At 41.2% G+C, this 18,347-nt stretch overlaps 1 protein-coding gene across 1 annotated transcript in view; it reads left to right on the top strand.

Moving 5' to 3' along the window:
• The window catches only part of LAMA2 (laminin subunit alpha 2), a 549,054-nt gene that overhangs the window by 223,984 nt on the left and 306,723 nt on the right, over positions 1 to 18,347 (top strand). The window contains exon 12 of the mRNA XM_048490901.1: positions 216 to 389. Coding sequence (XP_048346858.1) covers positions 216 to 389 — 174 coding nt within the window. The remainder of the gene's footprint in view (positions 1 to 215; positions 390 to 18,347) is intronic.

Genomic DNA, 18,347 nt, shown 5'->3' with positions numbered 1-18,347 from the left:
ACTTTTATATGCTCATTTACTAAGCGAAATGTGGTGAGCCCTATTCTCTACATCTATATGAAATAGTAATTTACTCTATGTTTAGTCTACCAAGCCTTTATATAAGGAATACATAAAAATAAGCAAGGATGCAACACTGAAAGAGAAGAAAGAAATAGACTGTGCAAGCTTCATTATTTATAGGTATTTATGGGTATTTTCTTCTATCACTATAGATTGAGAGCATGACTGGCTGGTACCTGACAGATATACCTGGTCTGGCTCAACTTACTCCTCAACAGGACAGTTTTGATGGGCCTCAGCAGCTTAGCATCAACAATGTGGCTGCAAGGAGTGTACTGCCACTGATTTATTATTGGAGTGCACCCAGTCCTTATTTGGGCAACAAAGTAAGTACAGATGGTCTTCGTTGATTTATTAATAGCTAAAGATTTAGCTCCTTTTTAAAGTTATCACTAATGGAATACATATTTGACCCGGAAAATTGTTCACTGAATGCAGAAGAATATCCTCATGAGACTCAAGGCAAAAGGTAAGTAGACTCGGGAAAGTTTTTCAGTTCCCATTGTGTCATTGCAGTTTCTCATGTCAGGTTTTAGGAAAGTTTATATAATTTCTAATGTTACTTCTAGAATGAAATGATTTGCAGTTTATTCTGTGTGAATTCCAATGGTATCTTGTTTCTTTCTGTTACATCCTGGGATTTTACTGATCATTCCCACTTAATTTACACAGGGGCTGACAGCAGACCATCAGATGTTGAGGGGGAGTGCTAGAAAAATGTGTCATGCTTACTGAAAAATTGAGTGCAAAGAGTGTTGTCCTGGGATTCCAGACATGGTGTGCTAAATTGTTTACAGGCTTTATTTCTACTTTTAAATTCTTATGATTGCTGGAAAGCTGACCTATCATCTAAGGTTTTATGTCTTTTTGACACACATTCTATACTTCTGTTCTGGCCTACACTCACATAGGTGGTCAGAAACAGTCCAGTATAAAAAAACAGTATATCTGTTTACACCTCAAATGTTCTGTAGCATAAATGTTTAGGATGCATTGTGGTATTTTTGCTTATCAGGTCCTTTTAATTTACAGAAGCATTCCTAGCAGAATCAATGGACTTAAAAGGGTGTGACTCTGTTTAGGAGCACAAGCCACACTTCCCAGGAGCAAGTGAGAGAAAGTCACATGGATGTTATCATCACAATTTGGATGGTGTGTGGGGGTGGGGGGAGGAGGGAGGGCCCTCAGCAGCTAAGGTATCTGCCAGCACTTACCTTCAGCATCAGCAGAGGGTGAGCAGAGGACCACATAACCAGGACTCCACCCTAGCTCCCCCTTCTATTTAGTGAAAGCATCAGTGAGCCCCCATTCTCTCTTGCGGGGCTTTTGAACTTAAGTATTGGCACCACAATCCACATCACTTCCAGATAATATGGACATCTTGTTCACGGCCATAGATTGCTAAAGATGCTCAAGTCCATTCAGCATGAGTGAATTTGGCCTTATTTGTTTGCTCCTGAAGGCAATAAACTTTTCCTGTACTTATTGCAGATCCCTTTTTCACTCTGGAAGGAAAATAATGGCACAAATATGTGCCATTTCTCTGAACAAAGAAGGGTTTTTTTCCCACTTGTAATTTGGAAGGACTTTGCAGTTTACTGTCAGACGTCTTCTGTATGAATGAAACAATTTGCCTTAATAACTGAACCATATAAATTTTGATACCACAGTAATACTGAAAGCACTTACAATTACCATAGTACATCTTAACTGTCATGTTGAATCATGTAAATTATAGCCATGATGACATACTTAGCTGAGGTGATTTAGTGGATTGCTATGGAAATGGAATATTGCAGGTTATTATTTGTAAATTCAATAAAACATTTCTCTAAATACTTGAAACTGGATTAAACCTGCATTTCTAGATGATGTTTTCTAGCAGTTCTACAGACATATTAAACCATTGGATGTAAAATTCTCTGTTATTAACTGCTTAAGGTAGCACTGACACAGATTTCCACATACAGAATTTGGTGACCCTACTGTCAATTTACCTACTCCTTATGTAACTATAGCGCTAAATGGGATGTGGCAAGCATCTGAATCCAGGCCATATTAATACATATCTGAAGTGTCAGTTACCTACAATGAAATTAATGCCAAAATTGCCTTTAACAAAAATGTGTCCCTAGTTTTCAAATGACATGATAGAGTGGATACATGAAGTACTGACTATGATCCATAGAATCCTGGTATGCCTTGGCTTTACCTTTTCCAACTCACTACATCCTATTATCATGCTGTGACTAGGGGCCTTTCCCCACTTAAGGTTTGCAGCGTGCTACTCTCAGCGTGAGTTATTTCCGCCGCAGGGTCATGTTCCCCACTGTCCCGCGCTCTGCGTGGGGCAGTCAGAAAGTGCCGTTTCTTCAGCATCAGAAATGACACACGCTGAGGGGACGTGAGAGCGCAGAGTCGGGTCGGCTGCTTTGTCGCCGCCCGGACTTGTGGGGAGCCCCACTGGACCACGCGCTATTTGGGGAAAGTAGCGCGCAGCAAACGGTAAGTGGGGAAAGGGCCTAGGTTTTCTGTATGTAAGAGAGGTTATGAGTCATGGGACAGCACCTTCCTAAAGAGATTTACCCACTTGGGTGCTGTGTGGTTTCCGGGCTGTATGGCCGTGTTCTAGCAGCATTCTCTCCTGACGTTTCGCCTGCATCTGTGGCTGGCATCTTCAGAGGATCTGATGTTGGGAAAGCAAGTTAGATTATATATATCTGTTGGAGTGTCAAGGGTGGAGTGGAGAAACCTTGTGTCACCAGCAAGGTAACAAAGGAAGACAGCTACGTCAATAGTTGAGGGGCATCTGAATAGAAATTATGAGTCACAATAGAAGACTATAGCATGGAAACAACACTGGAGATAGCAAGGTCACTGGTGGGAGCATCTGAATAGGAGTATCCTGGCCTTTGTTTCTTTTGTCTATGGTCATCCTGTGTTTGTGTGGAGCTGGTTAGACACTGTCTTCGGCTCTAGTATTTTTTTTTTTTCAACACTACAGCTTGGCCAAGATTCTGACTTCATTTTCCATGGATTTCTTTGTCCCTTCCTGTTAAAATTGTCAATGTGCTTATGGATTTCAATTGCTTCTCTGTGAATTCTGACGTAGTGGCTTTCAGAGTGGTCCAGAATTTCTGTTTTTTCAAATAATATTCTATGTCCAGGTTGGTTTATCATGTGTTCTGCTTCGAAAATACAGATTTGAAAGGCTTCGACAATACAGATTTACCCACTTCTAAGCTTATTGACCTCAGTGGATTTATAAATGTGTGACTTTTGCTTAGGATGGCTTCATAAGTCTTCCAAATAAAAATATGTGGATATTTAAGAATGTTATGGCCATCATTGTTTATTATGGGGAAACTTGTACAACTCAAGTGTAGTTGCACTATACTCAATAGCAATGCATGATGAAAATTAATATAACTGTTACTTGTATACTTGACTTGTAGAAACAGGAAATGCTAGAAACAGATTCCAAACTGTATTTCTAACAAAGGGGACAGGGATGTGGTTATCATTGTACTGGTGCTCTTCAGTGAAAGTGTTTAAAGAGTTCAGAAAGATTTTCCACATGGTGATGATTGTTGTAAAGTAACTTTTGTTACAGATGATTTCATCTTTACAAGTGAGGGACCCATAATGGCTCATAGGAAAGGATCTCATTTCCCCATTTCCTCTTCCCCACCTCCAATCAGATATCTCCCTTTCCCTCTGTCCCACCCACTTCCAGTCAGATATCTTCCACCTATTTTGCTCTGTTTCTTTCCCTACCACAGTCCTCACTGTTTTCTGTCCTTATTTTCAGATTTTCTTTTTTTTACCTAATTTTTATGCTCTTTCTCCTCCAACTTTACCTATCCTCCTACCTTATCTTTTTTACTTTGTCTCTCTTCTCTTCACCTTACTGACCCTCATTGAGTCTTGGAAGCCTAAGCAATATTTATCTCACATGACCTCTATAAAATACATTTCTTAAATAAACAGACTTTGTATTGATAATTTTAACTCCTATATATTATTGCGATCAACATTATCATTACTATTATTATCTGTGTTTCAAAGTTTTCAACAAACCTGAGATCTCCATCAAGCTTGTGCAGACTAGATGAACAAGCTCTCTTGTCTGTCTCTGGCACCATTGTCAAGTTGTTTTAATCTATATTTTAGGACCAGGTTCAAAATTACATCTATCTATCTGTCTGTCGCTATATATATATACACAGAGAGAGAGAGACGGACGGACGGACGGATGGACGGACAGACAGATAGATAGATAGATAAAGATAAAACTTTCAAAACAGTTCTGAACTTTGTGTGAATTAATATCACACAAAAGTGATGTAATACCTTACAATCCTTCCCTTTCCTTTGGCTATTCCTGAGAAAGATTATCTCTGGCACAGTGCTAATAGTGCTAATTGGATTAAAAAACATAAAGCACATTTTTTCAGCCAGGCTGGAGGATGTTCTATGGTTATCAGATGCTGAGTACCTCTGAGACTGTGCAGATAGAACAGGCATGCAAATACCAATCAGAAATTCACCCAGCCATCTCTTGGGATAAACATAGTGCTTGTATAGCATGCAAAATGTGTCTATGTGTGTATATCTATCTTTCTAGCGAAAACAGGGAATGTTCAGGCAGGCCCATTAAGAAAGGAAAGAAAATAATGCTTCACCAGAAATAACTGTAAATATATTCAGTAGGATAAAGCAGTCATCTGTGTCTATTCATGCATGCCATCCGCTCTTGTTGCTGTCGTTCCTGTTGATCCAGAGTTGCGAGGTAATGGCCCCATGATTCAGGGAAACTGCTGAAGTGTGTATTCAGGTTTCATTTTGAGGGATGGGTTCATTTATCATCATAATAAGCTATTACCATTGATAGGTCACAACTCATTGAGGAGACAGTCAGTCTAATTGGCTCAACTCTGTCAGCTTTCAGTGTGCCTCAAGGAGATGAGCAGTTCTTTGCAGGTAATATTCAATTGCAGAACAAACTGCTTGCTTAATAATTCATCACATTTCAAATCAGGGAGGTAGAATTAAGAGAAGAGGTCAACTCTCTGTAGTGGAATCTGGTGACAATTTGGCCTTTTTAAAAAATTGGGCCAATGTAGAAAAATGAAAGTTTATTAAGATGTTAGTGTGCCTCTTGCCGTCTTGCAATCTACCTTTTAAAAGCCTTCTGTTCATATAGATACATATATGTCTAAAGGAATTTGCTGTCATTAACCTAAGCTTTTTTTGAAAATGCAGTCTTTGCCCACATGTCATCCTTTCCCTGAAGAGTCAAGCAAGATAGTAAAAGCTAATGGAATTCTTTTAACTAACTGTTGTAGCCAGGATTGTGTTTTATAGATTAATCAAGAAGTATACACTTATCCAGATATCTTTAGATATCAAGTAATGAAACATCTCAAGAGATAAAGCTCTCAAAGGAGTTAAAGGGCACTTCACATTCTTGTCTGGATTTTAGAAAACCATGTCAAATATTAAGCAGTTCTTGTTATTTAGAAATTGTTTCTTATCTCTTTCTTTTTTTTCAATCCAGGAATCAAATGATAATTTAAATGGCCATTTTTTTCAGTTGCCGTGTTGATATTTTGTTTTTTAGATAGCAGACTTCTCGAGATGATTAAAAGGAAGTTAAAAACTATATTTTTCAATAAGTGGATCTTATCAACTCTATAATGTCTTTTTTCTTTTTGTTGAAATTAGAAATTTATATGTGTGTGTGTGTGTGTGTGTGTGTGTGTGTGTCTGTCTGTCTGTCTGTCTGTCTGTCTACCTATCTATCTATGAACACACACACACACACATATACTATTGAGTCAGACCTCTGGTTCATCTAGTCCAGTATTATCTGCTCCAAAAGCCACAATAGAAATGAAGATCACAGATCTGTCTACAAAAGACTCATTAGGTAGTCATGTAACATTTTTGTGTATGTACTAACAAAGGTCCATGATTTTCATTATATCTATTTTCATCCTGACCTTCAATCACTTTCAGACAAAAAAAAGTATTTTAGAGTCTTTTTCAAAAACTAAAAGCCAGAGATTTAAGCTGGGACTTTTAAAAATTACACCCCAGAGCTTTTGTTGTTGCTAAGGGTGTGCTAAATGTTTGAAAATTAAATTTGTCCTCAGAGTATTTTTTCACATCTTGGGAAAGTTCTGCACTGATGGAAGAGGTGGAAAGGGTGATTTTTCTCTCCTTTGCCTCCTCAATTCAGTCTTCTAAAAGCCACATGATTTTTGTGGGGCCATTAACCCAAAAAATAAACTTTTCTAGGATTTAAAAGCTTTGCTGATAGATGTGGGGAAAGATCTTTAACCTTCAGCATCCTATGTTAATGGAGTACTTGAACCAACCAAGGTGTGGTGAACAAAAACACTTTAAGTTAGCATGCAGGCCTCCTGTCATTGTGCATTTAGAATTGGATGTCACATGAATTGGCGGACTACATGTGTCAATTTGAAATATTCACGGACAGAAATGAAGGAAAACACTGTACAAAGCTGAAACTTAAGCTTGAGTTTTGCAGTGCACATATTTATTTCAAGTTCAAAGTGGCTCATGCCATGCTTAAAATACAATAAAATAAGGCATAGACACACAAAAAATTACATGCAGTACCCCGCAGTTATTGGCACTAGAGTATAGTATGTGGTGTAGTATGTGTTTTTCCAAGATGGCGCCGATGAGGGCTACTTACTGGAGGTGGAATGTCTTTCTCAAATGAAGCTACATTTTCTACATATTTCTTCTGCAATTTACAATGAGATTTCAAAAAATACTCCAGAGACAGCTATACTGCTAAGAATTAGGGAACGTTTCCTTAAGGAGTGGCTCTCTGCAACTTTACCCCTATCTGTCTTTACAACCACAGGAGAAGGCTGCTTCAGCTGGGAAGGGCAGCCATTTCCGACGCAACTTAACAGATCTTTACAACCACGGAGGAAATTTCAGCACAGGAGGCAGCCATGACTTTCACGGCAACAACAGATCCTTTTACAACCAAGGAGGAAATTTCAGCACAGGAGGCGGCCATTTCCTGCAACAACAGATCCAGCCAAAGGAAACAAGCACAGGCGAGGAGGCGAGAAGAGGAAGGAAGGTAAAAAAGAGGCGGGGAATTTTTAAAATGAACTAAGGGAGATAAAGAGGAATTAAAGCCAATACGCTCCCTTCAAAATACCCTGCTTACCAATTTATGCTCACTTGCCAACAAGATAGATGAAATACTTCTTTTTTAAACAGATGCTGGCAATTCCTGATTTTTACAAAAGCCGCATCTGCCCTATGCTTTACTGAAACCTGGCTAAATGAGACCGAGCATTGATAGAAGTAATAGCATGGTGCATACCGGGGTTTCAGATATTTACGTTCAGACAGGATTGCAGAATTATCAGGAAGAGAAGAAAAAAGGAGGAGGATTATGTATATACATCCAACAAAGAGCTGGTAATTGTCAGGACATAACAAATAGATTCAAAAAGTTCTGTGATGAAAACTTGGAGTCCTTACTTATTAAAATTTGCAAACGCTTTTTATTTTCCCCTCGAGAGATAAATTCAGTTCTATTCTTTTTTGGTTTTACGTTCATCCACAGAAAGCGTCGCTGTAAAAAAGGCCATTACAGAACTCTAGCCGATCCAGATTATGGAGGCTGAGAGCCCAAAACCACCCTGATTCACTGGATTTATTATTTGCGTACGGCACAGGAGATTTTAAAACAAAAGCAAACTTAAGGGAAGACCTACCGCAAAATACTTTCAGCATGTCAACTTCAATATCCCACCAGAGAACCGCAAAGGACAATATCGAATTAGACCACTGCTACTTACAACACTGAAAGATGCTTATCGGTCTTTACCACGAGCAGCACTGCCAAAGGCCCATTCCTGAAGATCATTTAGCATGATTCACCGCTTGTATTGCCTGCTTACAAACAAAGATTTAAAGCCACAAAGACCAATAACTAAATCCAGTGAGAACTTGGACTGAAGAGGCAAAGTTAAAAAAGAGCTGGCAGGCTTACTTAAGACTGTACAGAACTGGAATATTTTTTTAAAGGCCTGCCTCATGCAGATTTGGATGAACTCACAGATACTGTAACATCATATATCAGCTTCTGTAAAGAAGATCTTTACATTATACCAACCAGGGAACTTAGCGTATATATGGTAACAATGGAAACCTTGGTTCACAGCTAGAAAAAACTTAAAGCTTGAATTGCGTGGATTTCCAAAGAAAGAGGCCTACAGAAAGAGGTGATAGAATGCTGTATAAATCTAGGAGCCAGAAATGTAACAACAAGGGAGATCAGAGCAGCAAAAAGAAACTACTTTCCTTGAAAAGCTAAAAAAAATCAGTTTTTCACCAGCGAAAGCAGCAAACATGTGGAAAACTCACTCAAAAGAAATATCACCCGGTTACAACCATTACCTTCCCAGAAGCTGAGAGGAAATCCAATAGCAATTGGCAGGACTGACCTGAATGTGTTCTACTGTAGGTTTGAGAAACAATCTACAGTGCAACACCTTTCTCCACCCAACTAACCTCTATCTCAGGCGCTTACCAACAATGGTTTAGCCAAACTTTACCTACAACTGAACGGCACATTTCATTTGGGTTTTACAACCCCTGGTGATCTCCAGAAAGGGAAGTGCAAAGATCCTATTTCACAGACAGAAGCACTGGAAAGAGCGCAGAGCCCAGACAAGATAACACCTTCTTGCTTAAAAGTCTGTGCTGTCCAATTGGCCCCATTTTTTCACCCAAATCTTCAACTGGCAATCCCTTTAGAGATGTGCCATGTTCCTTCCTGCTTCAAACTTCCGCTTTCTCGTCCCAGTGCGAAGAAGCCTTCCATCAAAAGAGGAACTGAAGCGACTACCTGAACCGAGTTGCTCTAACATCTGTAGTTATAGAAAACCTTTGAAAGGCTAGTGATGTACCATTTGAAAACCATCCGCACGGGATCCCCTGTTTACGGACCCTTACGAATTTGCATACCCGGAGCAAACCAGAGATCAGGCAGACTTGATGCTGTTAATATGAAGCACTTTGCCACTATATCCCTACAGCATGCTTGAGATCGCCAAGAACCTATGCAGAAGGGGTCCTCTTTGTTGGTGACTTTACAGTTTCAGCATTCAAATACTATCAGACCGGACATTCTTCTAACCAAACTAAATCCAGCTAGCAGTACCTGAGCATATTTTGTAAGAGTGGATCACAGAAGCTTCCTAACAGCAGATAGACGGAAACAGCAGGTGAACGACTAGGAAAAGATTACATCAGACACCTGTAAAATGAGCTTTACAGGGGAACCCCAAGGCTGTGTACAATACTTTCCACGCACTTCTCTTACTCTCTGTGCAATACCAATGAGCTGCATCTCAGAGCGATCCATCTGTTAAAATGCTAGAAATTTTGCAGATGATAGCAACAGTCGATTGGTCTCCTCATTAGAACAACGATGAAACCGCTAGGCCAGACGGGAGGGTTGAACAAGCTAGCCTAAAGTGGTGCCACTGGAGACAATCTAGAGACTAGAACCACACTTAAAACCGCAAATAGGGTAGTAAATTCGGTGGTAGGAATTTCAGGAGAAACCACTCCCATCCCCTACCTCCTCTCACAATGGCCACTAAGACAACACAGTATCAATGAAGTAGAGACTGGCTTTAAATTTCCCAGGAGCTCCATCAGCTTATCTCATGACCCTAAAATTGGTCACCCTAATATCAAAAATGTCATCCATGAAAAAGCACAACAAAGAAATGTTCTTTCTGCGCCAACTCCAGGAAGCTCAAACTGCCCAAGGAGCTGCTGATACCAGTTCTACAGAGGAATCCCATTGGAGTCTCATGTCATCTCTGCACCTCTATAACTGGCATGTGGTTTTACGGGTTCTTTTCGCACGAAAGCCCTAACAAGATCGACACAGACTTCAGAGGAATAAATCAGAACTGCAGAAAAGAAACAATTGCTGCCTAACCTGCACCTTCCCATTGAGGGATACCTGTACATGCTGCTAGCGGGTCCAAAAAAAGGGCTGTAAAATATTTACTGACCCCTCGCATCCCTGGACGCCAGGCTAAACTGTTCCCCAACTCTTACCACTCCTGAAGCGATTGCTAAACGCAGAGCACTGCACCAAGACAAGCGCTAGACCCCATAAGAACGGTTTTCCAGATATGCTTACATCCTCTGTTAAACCAAATAGAATTCCCCTCCCGATAAATGTTAAAACTATTTATTTATATATACTTATTTAATATAATTTACTGCACTACTTTTTTCATCATTCCCTATTACCCATCTCCACTCCCACTTATGACTGTATGACTTGATAGCCTGTGCTGACATTTTATTTTATTTTATTTTATGATTTTATTTTATGATTTTACATTTTATGTTTTCATTACTACTGATTGTTTCCTGATTGCTTACTAGACCTATATGACCAATCGATAGAATTAAGTGCTGGTACCTTATAGTTGATTCTTGACAAATTGTATTTTTTCTTTTATGTAACACACAAGGAGCATATGCGAGGAGACAAATTCCTTGTGTGTCCAATCACACTTGGCCAATAAAGATTCTATTCTATTCTATTCTATTCTATTCTATTCTATTCTATTCTATTCTAGTATAGTGTGGAGCATGTACCTAGGCCACAGCCACTCTTTTCAGGAAGGGAGCTTGAAGAACTGACTTAAACTGAGTTGACAAAAGTTGAAGTTCTACATCTATTGGGGAAACCAAAAATCAGTAAGTTTCCAGGTCCTATTAGCATATATCTGAGCATTGGCTGATTAGCCACTGGCACTGGGGTACGCAATGGAACTGGAAGTGCATTGGGGCAATAAATCTTGTCCCGATGCATTTCCTCTTGCCCCACGCATGCTTTCTGCGGAGAAAGCAAGAACACTTCTGGCGTGACTTTTAATGCCAGAGTGGGGCGAGGGCGGGGGACATCCTGCAGAATGTAATTGGCCATTCTTTGGGAACTGAAATGTGAGATTTTGATCTGTTAACCAGTATATGTAACTTGTCCCTAAAATCAGCCACTGAGCCAGAAGATTGACGTGCAAATGTTACACTGGTTTTTAACATGAGGTACAGAATCACCAGGGATTTGCAGGTCAGTTAGACTCATGTCTGTACCAGGCAAATAAGAAGAAAAAGAGTTTGGATTTATATCCCCCCTTTCTCTCCTGTAGGAGACTCAAGGGGCTTACAATCTCCTTGCCCTTCCCCCCTCACAACAAACACCCTGTGAGATGGGTGGGGCCGAGAGAGCTCCAAAAAGCTGTGACTAGCCCAAGGTCACCCAGCTGGCATGTGTGGGAGTGTACAGGCTAATCTGAATTCCCCAGATAAGTGTAAAGGATAAGGATACACGGGGAAAGAGAGAGGCCCTTTCAATCTTCGAGACCCCATTGGGAGAAGAAGGAGGGCGAGAGAGAGATATGTAGATTTAAAGGATCCCCACACTATCCTTCAAGCTAGGGAAAAGGGATCTTCTTATTTTACTTCGCTGCCACCATAAAAATAAAATAAAACTAGAAATCCCCCAAACTGCTGCTGGTTTGCAAAAACATAAAGGATCCCACCTCACATACACACACTTGGTCTGAGGGGAATGTCCTTCAGAGTCCCTTTAACAAAAATGGAGGGAACTCAAAAACTGGCTGGGAATCTAGTTACGCAGACAGGCACACACAATCCTCTCACACATACATAAAAGCGCCAGGCTGGCACAGGGAGTAGCAAACATAGAAATATAGGAATTTATTTTGGGGGGGAACTAAAAGAAAGGTTTCTTAAAATACTGACTCAAGAGAGGAGTTCTTCGCTTAATGGTTTCAGAGCTTAAGATGTTACTTCAGATTCCATATGCACACAGACCTGCATAGGTGTCTCTCTTAAGGGAAGATGTTAGCTTTGAACTAATAAATTCCCTTACACACACAGACACCTATTCCTCCCACTGCTCCAATACCCACCTGATCACACCCCAAACCACACAGGGTCCCAAGCCCAGGAGATTCTGGCACACTTGGCCTCCCTCTCTCCCACCTAGTCCTAATGTAAGCTTCACTGCCTCTGGGACTGGCTTCTCCCAGACTGGTGATTCTGGTGGCCAGTACACCACAGGGGCAAAGGCAGACTAAGATAGGTCTGGGCAGTTTTAAAACCGCCAAGCTCCCTGAAGGGGCACTTCAATCCTGCACCCAGTCAAGCATACACCGCTTAGACAGGGACTGGACTTCTGTCAGCCAACTCTGCTGAGACAGAATCCTTTTCTTCCAGAGCTGACAGACTCCTCTCTGCCAGACTCTGCTCTGACTGATCTTCAGTCTGAACTGCTCTCTGACAGACTCCGATCAGCACCCCTGACTCCTAAGTGCTGTAAAGCACACTAAGCTCCTAGCTTTGGCCAAATGTTGGTGGTCTTTTCCCAACCAATCAGGTGGGTTCTCTGCTTGTGGAGCCTTTTTTCCTCTTACTCTGGCTGTTGCCAAGGCCTTCTCCATTAGGCCTGTTGTACGCCAGCCCTTCAGGGTGGGGCAAGTTCGTTACAATAAGCCTCCACAACTCAAGCGGCAGAGCTGGGAATCAAACCCGGTTCCTCCAAATCATAATGCATCTGCTCTTAGCCACTGCTCTTAGCCACTACGCCGCTGCTGCTCCTGTAAGTGGAAACTGTAATCAAAGATAGAATTATGAGGCACATACAGGAACAAAGTCTGCTGAGGGAAAATTAGCATGGCTTCTGCAAAGCTCTATTTCATCCTTTTGCCTTTTTTAAGAAAGAGAACAGACATGTTGACAACAATAATAATCATGACACAGAGACATTATATACTTTAAACTTTCAAAATGCTGCTGACAAGGTAACTCACCAAAGACTCCTGAGTAAACTTAGCAGTCATGTGATAAGAAGACAAGCCCTTTTATGGATTAAAAATTGGTTAAACAACAGGAAAATGGAGTAATACTAAAGTTCTGTCAGCAGAGGGAAGTATGTAATGAGATCCCAAATAGCTGGTGTTCATATATGATGTGGAACTGGGGCTAGAAGTAATGGCCAAGTATGCACATGACACAAATTATTCAGTGTGGTGAAAACTAAGACTGACTGAGAAGACTTCCAGGAGGATCTCCACAATTTTGGAGAGTGGGTAACAATGTGGCAAATGAAATCCATTGTATGTCAGTATAAGGTGATGCATATTGGAATAAAAAAAATTTCCCAGCTTTTAAATATATGGTAGAGGGTCTGAACTTGATGAGGCCAAGCGGGAAAGGAAATTGAAATGGATAGCTCAATGAAAAAGTGAAGCCAATGTGCTGCAGGCAGAGAAAACAATAGAATAAATTGCCTTGATCTATACCTATATTGTTGAAAAATACACTTTTACATTATTTTATTTATTATCTATGAATTGCTACTGTTCATGAGATCAAGAATAGAAATAATTTCATTAACAGCAGCCATGAGACCCTGCATGAGGATGGAGAGATTAGTCACAAGGACAGCAGTGTGGATGGCTTCCGTAAAGAGAATGGGTGACTTCATAATATTAACCAATAGGCAGCAAGAAAGTTGGAAGGGGGAGGAGCAAGTGAAAGGTTGGCTCTCCTAAAACAGGAGCTCTTGCAAGCTGAAACAGTCTGAATCTAGTAGTAGAGAATTCACTATAATTGAATTTTTCTTCCTTTTTTCCTCACAGTATAGTCATAATTAATGTTATTTGCAAAACTGTTTTCGATAGACAGTATAGCCAGGCTTGATCAATGTTGCCCAAGTGTGCGGCTTACAGAAGTCCCATTTCATCCAATGTGGCTGTTACCCTAATAGGTGGTCTACCTTAATTTAGGGGAATTAGTATATTTATTTTTGGCTTAAAGGTGGGGAAACAATTAGATTTTTAAATTAAAATTACTCACACACCTCATTTTAATAAATGACCATTTTGAAAGGGCTGCTCAGTGCCTGAAAATACAGGCAGTTATGGTTTAGGAGGCAAAAATCTCAGGGCACGTCATGGCAGAGGATTCATTGCAGATGCTTCTTCCCAGTCTTAACAAAAAGTCACATTAAGCAGCTGGGTGTGAATCCAATCCTTTAGCTACTTATCTCAGTATACAGACTCCTATTATTTTCAGTATATAGACTTTCAAAATACAGTCAAATATAATTACAAAACAAAAATATGGTATACCACAGCCTGGGCTGGTCCTGGATTGGTTAATATGAAAACAACCTTTGAAAAACACATACTTACCATAACTTTGAAAACTTGGGCAGTGAAGGCTTTATATGCTTCCCTTGGTAAGCTGTTCTACAGAACAGGTTCAGAATCAGAAAAAGAATGAAACCTTACCACTGAGGGCTGAGCCTAGAACAAAGGAATAACAAGTACATCTTGTTGGAGGGGCTTTTAATTGGCAGGTGGGTTGAGACTGGGAGGAGTGTTCAGAGATGTGGAACCCAGGTTGTGAAAGTTTTTAAAAATAACAACAAGCACATTGAATTGAGCCTAGGGACGGTGTTTCAAAATGGGTATCATATGGTATTTAGTATCCCAAATGCGTTAACAAGGAAGATGCCACATTTGGATGATATTTTTGTGATACCTTCAAAAATAGGCCAGTGTAGAACACCATACAATAATCCGGTCTTCAAGATGACAATCGATTGGTTAGCTGAGTATAGGTTTATATAGAAAAGAACATCCAAACAAAGGGCAAACAATAACAGATTCTTGGACATTGCCAGCCCGATGTTCTAAAATCAAGGCTTTGGAAGCAATGGGCTCTCTATTTATGCCCTTTAAATAAATGCAGTACAAAGTTGGAAAATAATATTATTTCACATATCTACACAGGCACACAAGAGATAAGATAGGAGGAACTGAGAAAGAGGGATGAAGGATGAATGGAGGGCCAGGAAGGAGAAGGGAGAGAAGAACCAGCACCTAAGAAAAAAAAGAGTTTACCTTTTCTAGAGGCAGCCTCTTTGGCTGATGGACAGCTGCACTTCATCAAGTTTTCAGCTGTGCTGAATTCCAAGTTATCATAACGATCTGCCCAAAATGACCTCAAGTTTGGTATACTTGTTCCAAATAGGAAAGGACATCCTATCCTGTAGTTTCAGTTCTCCCTTGCACACAATGCCATCAGACAATATATAGAAAGGGGATGAATAATTTTGTTCTAAGCAGTTTTATCATTGGAACTGTTGTTTTGGGACATTGTTTTAGAAATATGCTCCCCTGATATCAGTAGGCATGACTTTATATTTAATTCATTCAGATTGCCATAAAGCTGCCTTCAGAATTTTAAAGTCTCCGTTTCCTAATTTGTAGTCATACTTTATCACATACTGTTTGCTGCTGACCTGCACGATTGCATGTAATGACACACTGTTGGAGCTCACCAAGAGTCAGCTAAGGCTCCTGTCTGTCATGCACATACACACACCTTCAGCCCCCATTCAGTTCTTGACTATTTTAATAGGTATTTCTGGAAAAAGGAGCTACAAAACAGAGATGTGTAAACCCTGATCCTTTATTTCAGTGGAGTTTCTGCTTTGCATGTATTCATGGATACTCCTGGGACATCCATGGGTGCATCGTCCTTTATCAAACATCTGCATGTGTGAGAGTTACCTCCCCACCCCCCCAATAGGCATTTTGTACATATTCTATACATTCGTTTGCTGGGTCAGTTTGTACATGTCCTTTGACATATATGCACAAGTATGCACAATATTGCTAGTTGTACTACAGCTGTGATTTTGCTGTATTCCTATTATGCACAGGCACATGCAGAATCTAAGAAGGGAGAAAGAAACACACTGGATGTTTACACATGCCCATAATCTTAGCTAGAAAATGCATGATATATGCACAGGCTTGCAGAAGCATATCTAGGGAAAATATAGCCTGTGCAAAATCTGAGTTTTCTTCAAAAACAACCCCCCCCCCCCATGGGTGGTCACCCTCCCTCACCACGACGAAGCAACTTTTTTTGCACCAGGTCATCTCAAAGTCTTTGTTTTTCATCTGAACTCTCCCCCCCCCCTCCGGACTCCTACCTCTGGATTCCTTTTTGTTCATGCCCTGCCGGAGAGGTTGGTGTGTCACACCTTGAGGCCACAGTTGCTGCTAGGGACAAGTATTGTTTGGGCCAAAAGTGCGGGGCCATTCCTGGGTCGTCGTTCTGCCCTCTGGTCATCTGGCTGAGTTGCAGTCAAGTGGCTGAACTAGGAGCCTCCTGGGCCGAGCAGCTGAGCTTTCAACTCCCCCAGGCTGACTTCTGCAGCCCTCCGAAGCAACTGGGGTCCAAATACCAGAAGATCTCCCTTGCTGAGCTGGATAAAGCCGGCCCCCTCCTCCCCCCAATAGCTGAGGTTTGGGAGCAGGGAGACAGAGTGTTGGGAGAGCTGCCCCAGCAGGACTGGGTCTGGTTGGCTCCCCTGAATAGCTGAGGCTGGGACTGGAGTGCGGTGCCAGGGCCGAGCTGAAAGCCTCCGGTTGCTATGTTGTAACGTCTGCGGCTCCCTCTGATCGACCAGGGACTGCTCTTGTTGAATTGAGTGCAGCTTCCCCACTCAACAGATGAGGTGGGGGCCGGGAAGATGAAGAACTGGGAGAGCTGCGTCTACTAAGCTGTGCACAGCCGGCTTCCTTTGTTCAAATTTGAGGCTGACAGCACTTGTCTTGAAGTCAGGAGGAGGGGTTTGGTGGGCGGTTCCCCCCACATGACCAAATGCTAGCCACCCAGAACATGTGACCCCGTATGTCCCCATGGGTGATATGCCACTGCAGGCTTGTCAGTGTTGCACATTAAGCTTGACCCATATTCATATTGTGGTAGTATGCACTAAAACATAAAGGAAGGAGAGGAGAAGAGCAAGGAGTCCATGCAAGTGTGTATCCCTGAGAGATAATTTTGCCAAGTGATCCCAAATAGAGTTGCTAACTCCAGGGCTGAGAAATCCCTAGAGATTTGCAGGGCTGGTGTGCTGTTAGCTAAAGTGGATGTGCCTTGGTCAGAGTCAAAGAAGCTGAGACTGGCATGAGAAAAAAGTATCAGATGGTTCAGATTGGGTCATATGGACTGTTTTGTGTATTTCTGAGCATGTCAATCAAGTGTTTCCAGGCAGCAGTACTCATAATCCCTATATGCCCAACCTGTTTAGAACAGGACTCACCCATGAAAAACTTTAAAAACTGACACAAAACAGTCCATGCATCCAGATCTAGTACACAGTCCTCCAATGTGTTTCAAACCAGCCAAAGAGACAAGCTCCACGGACACAGGTCCTCTCCCTTATTCACAGATACAAGGCTGAAGGAGTGAAGCAGCAACAGGGTAAAATGGCTAGCTGTCTCACCAGATTGGTTGCCCTGTTTTTACTGTGGCCAATGGAGCCTTGAGATTCATTTGAGGCGAGCTGAGTTCGGGGCAAATTGACCAGGTTGTGTTTGTGGACAAGGCAGTATGGACAAGACAGGGGCAGACTGTCTATTAGGTCTCTGCCATCTTCTTAACTCGAATCACATGTCTATCAAAACTGGCAGTTGTCTTGGAAAACTTTCAAATAAAGATTCTAAGATTGGGGTGCTGTGTGGTTTCCGGGCTGTATGGCCGTGTTCTAGCAGGATTCTCTCCTGATGTTTCGCTTCCACCTGTGGCTGGCATCTTCAGAGGATCTGAAGATGCCAGCCACAGATGCAGGCGAAACATCAGGAGAGAATCCTGCTAGAACTCGGCCATACAGCCCAAAGGAAACTCTACAGCACACTAATGGTAATCCGAGCAGTAGAAAGCCTTAGACAATGGAATTCCTAAGATTACATAATTAACAAAGCTAGCATGCAGGTATCCTAATAGGAGTCAACCCCCTGCATGATGCTTATTTTTATATTTCTTTTCTGCTGCTCCTGAACAGGTATTTCAGTTTATTTGTTTTTCAATTATTGTCAGCCATCCAAAATCACATATGTAGTTTGTACCTCAGGCAATGAGAGTTAATATGCTAGCCAGGAGAAAACCCAATGGTCCCAGCAAATTATAAGAACTGTCCAGAGCTCCCAAAGTTATAAATGTGGAATAATGAAAACAGCATTTATGGATTTCCATCTTCCAGGAGCTTTGTTGTGTTGGTGCTGGTTTAGTTTTATTTGTGTTGTCTAATAAAAGCAGTGAGATAGTCATTGTATTCTGTGGTTATTTTAAGACAC

This window comes from Sphaerodactylus townsendi, linkage group LG01 (assembly GCF_021028975.2).
Source record: "Sphaerodactylus townsendi isolate TG3544 linkage group LG01, MPM_Stown_v2.3, whole genome shotgun sequence".
NCBI classification, from domain to species: Eukaryota; Metazoa; Chordata; class Lepidosauria; order Squamata; family Sphaerodactylidae; genus Sphaerodactylus; species Sphaerodactylus townsendi.
This window is presented reverse-complemented; position numbering and strand designations above follow the sequence as displayed.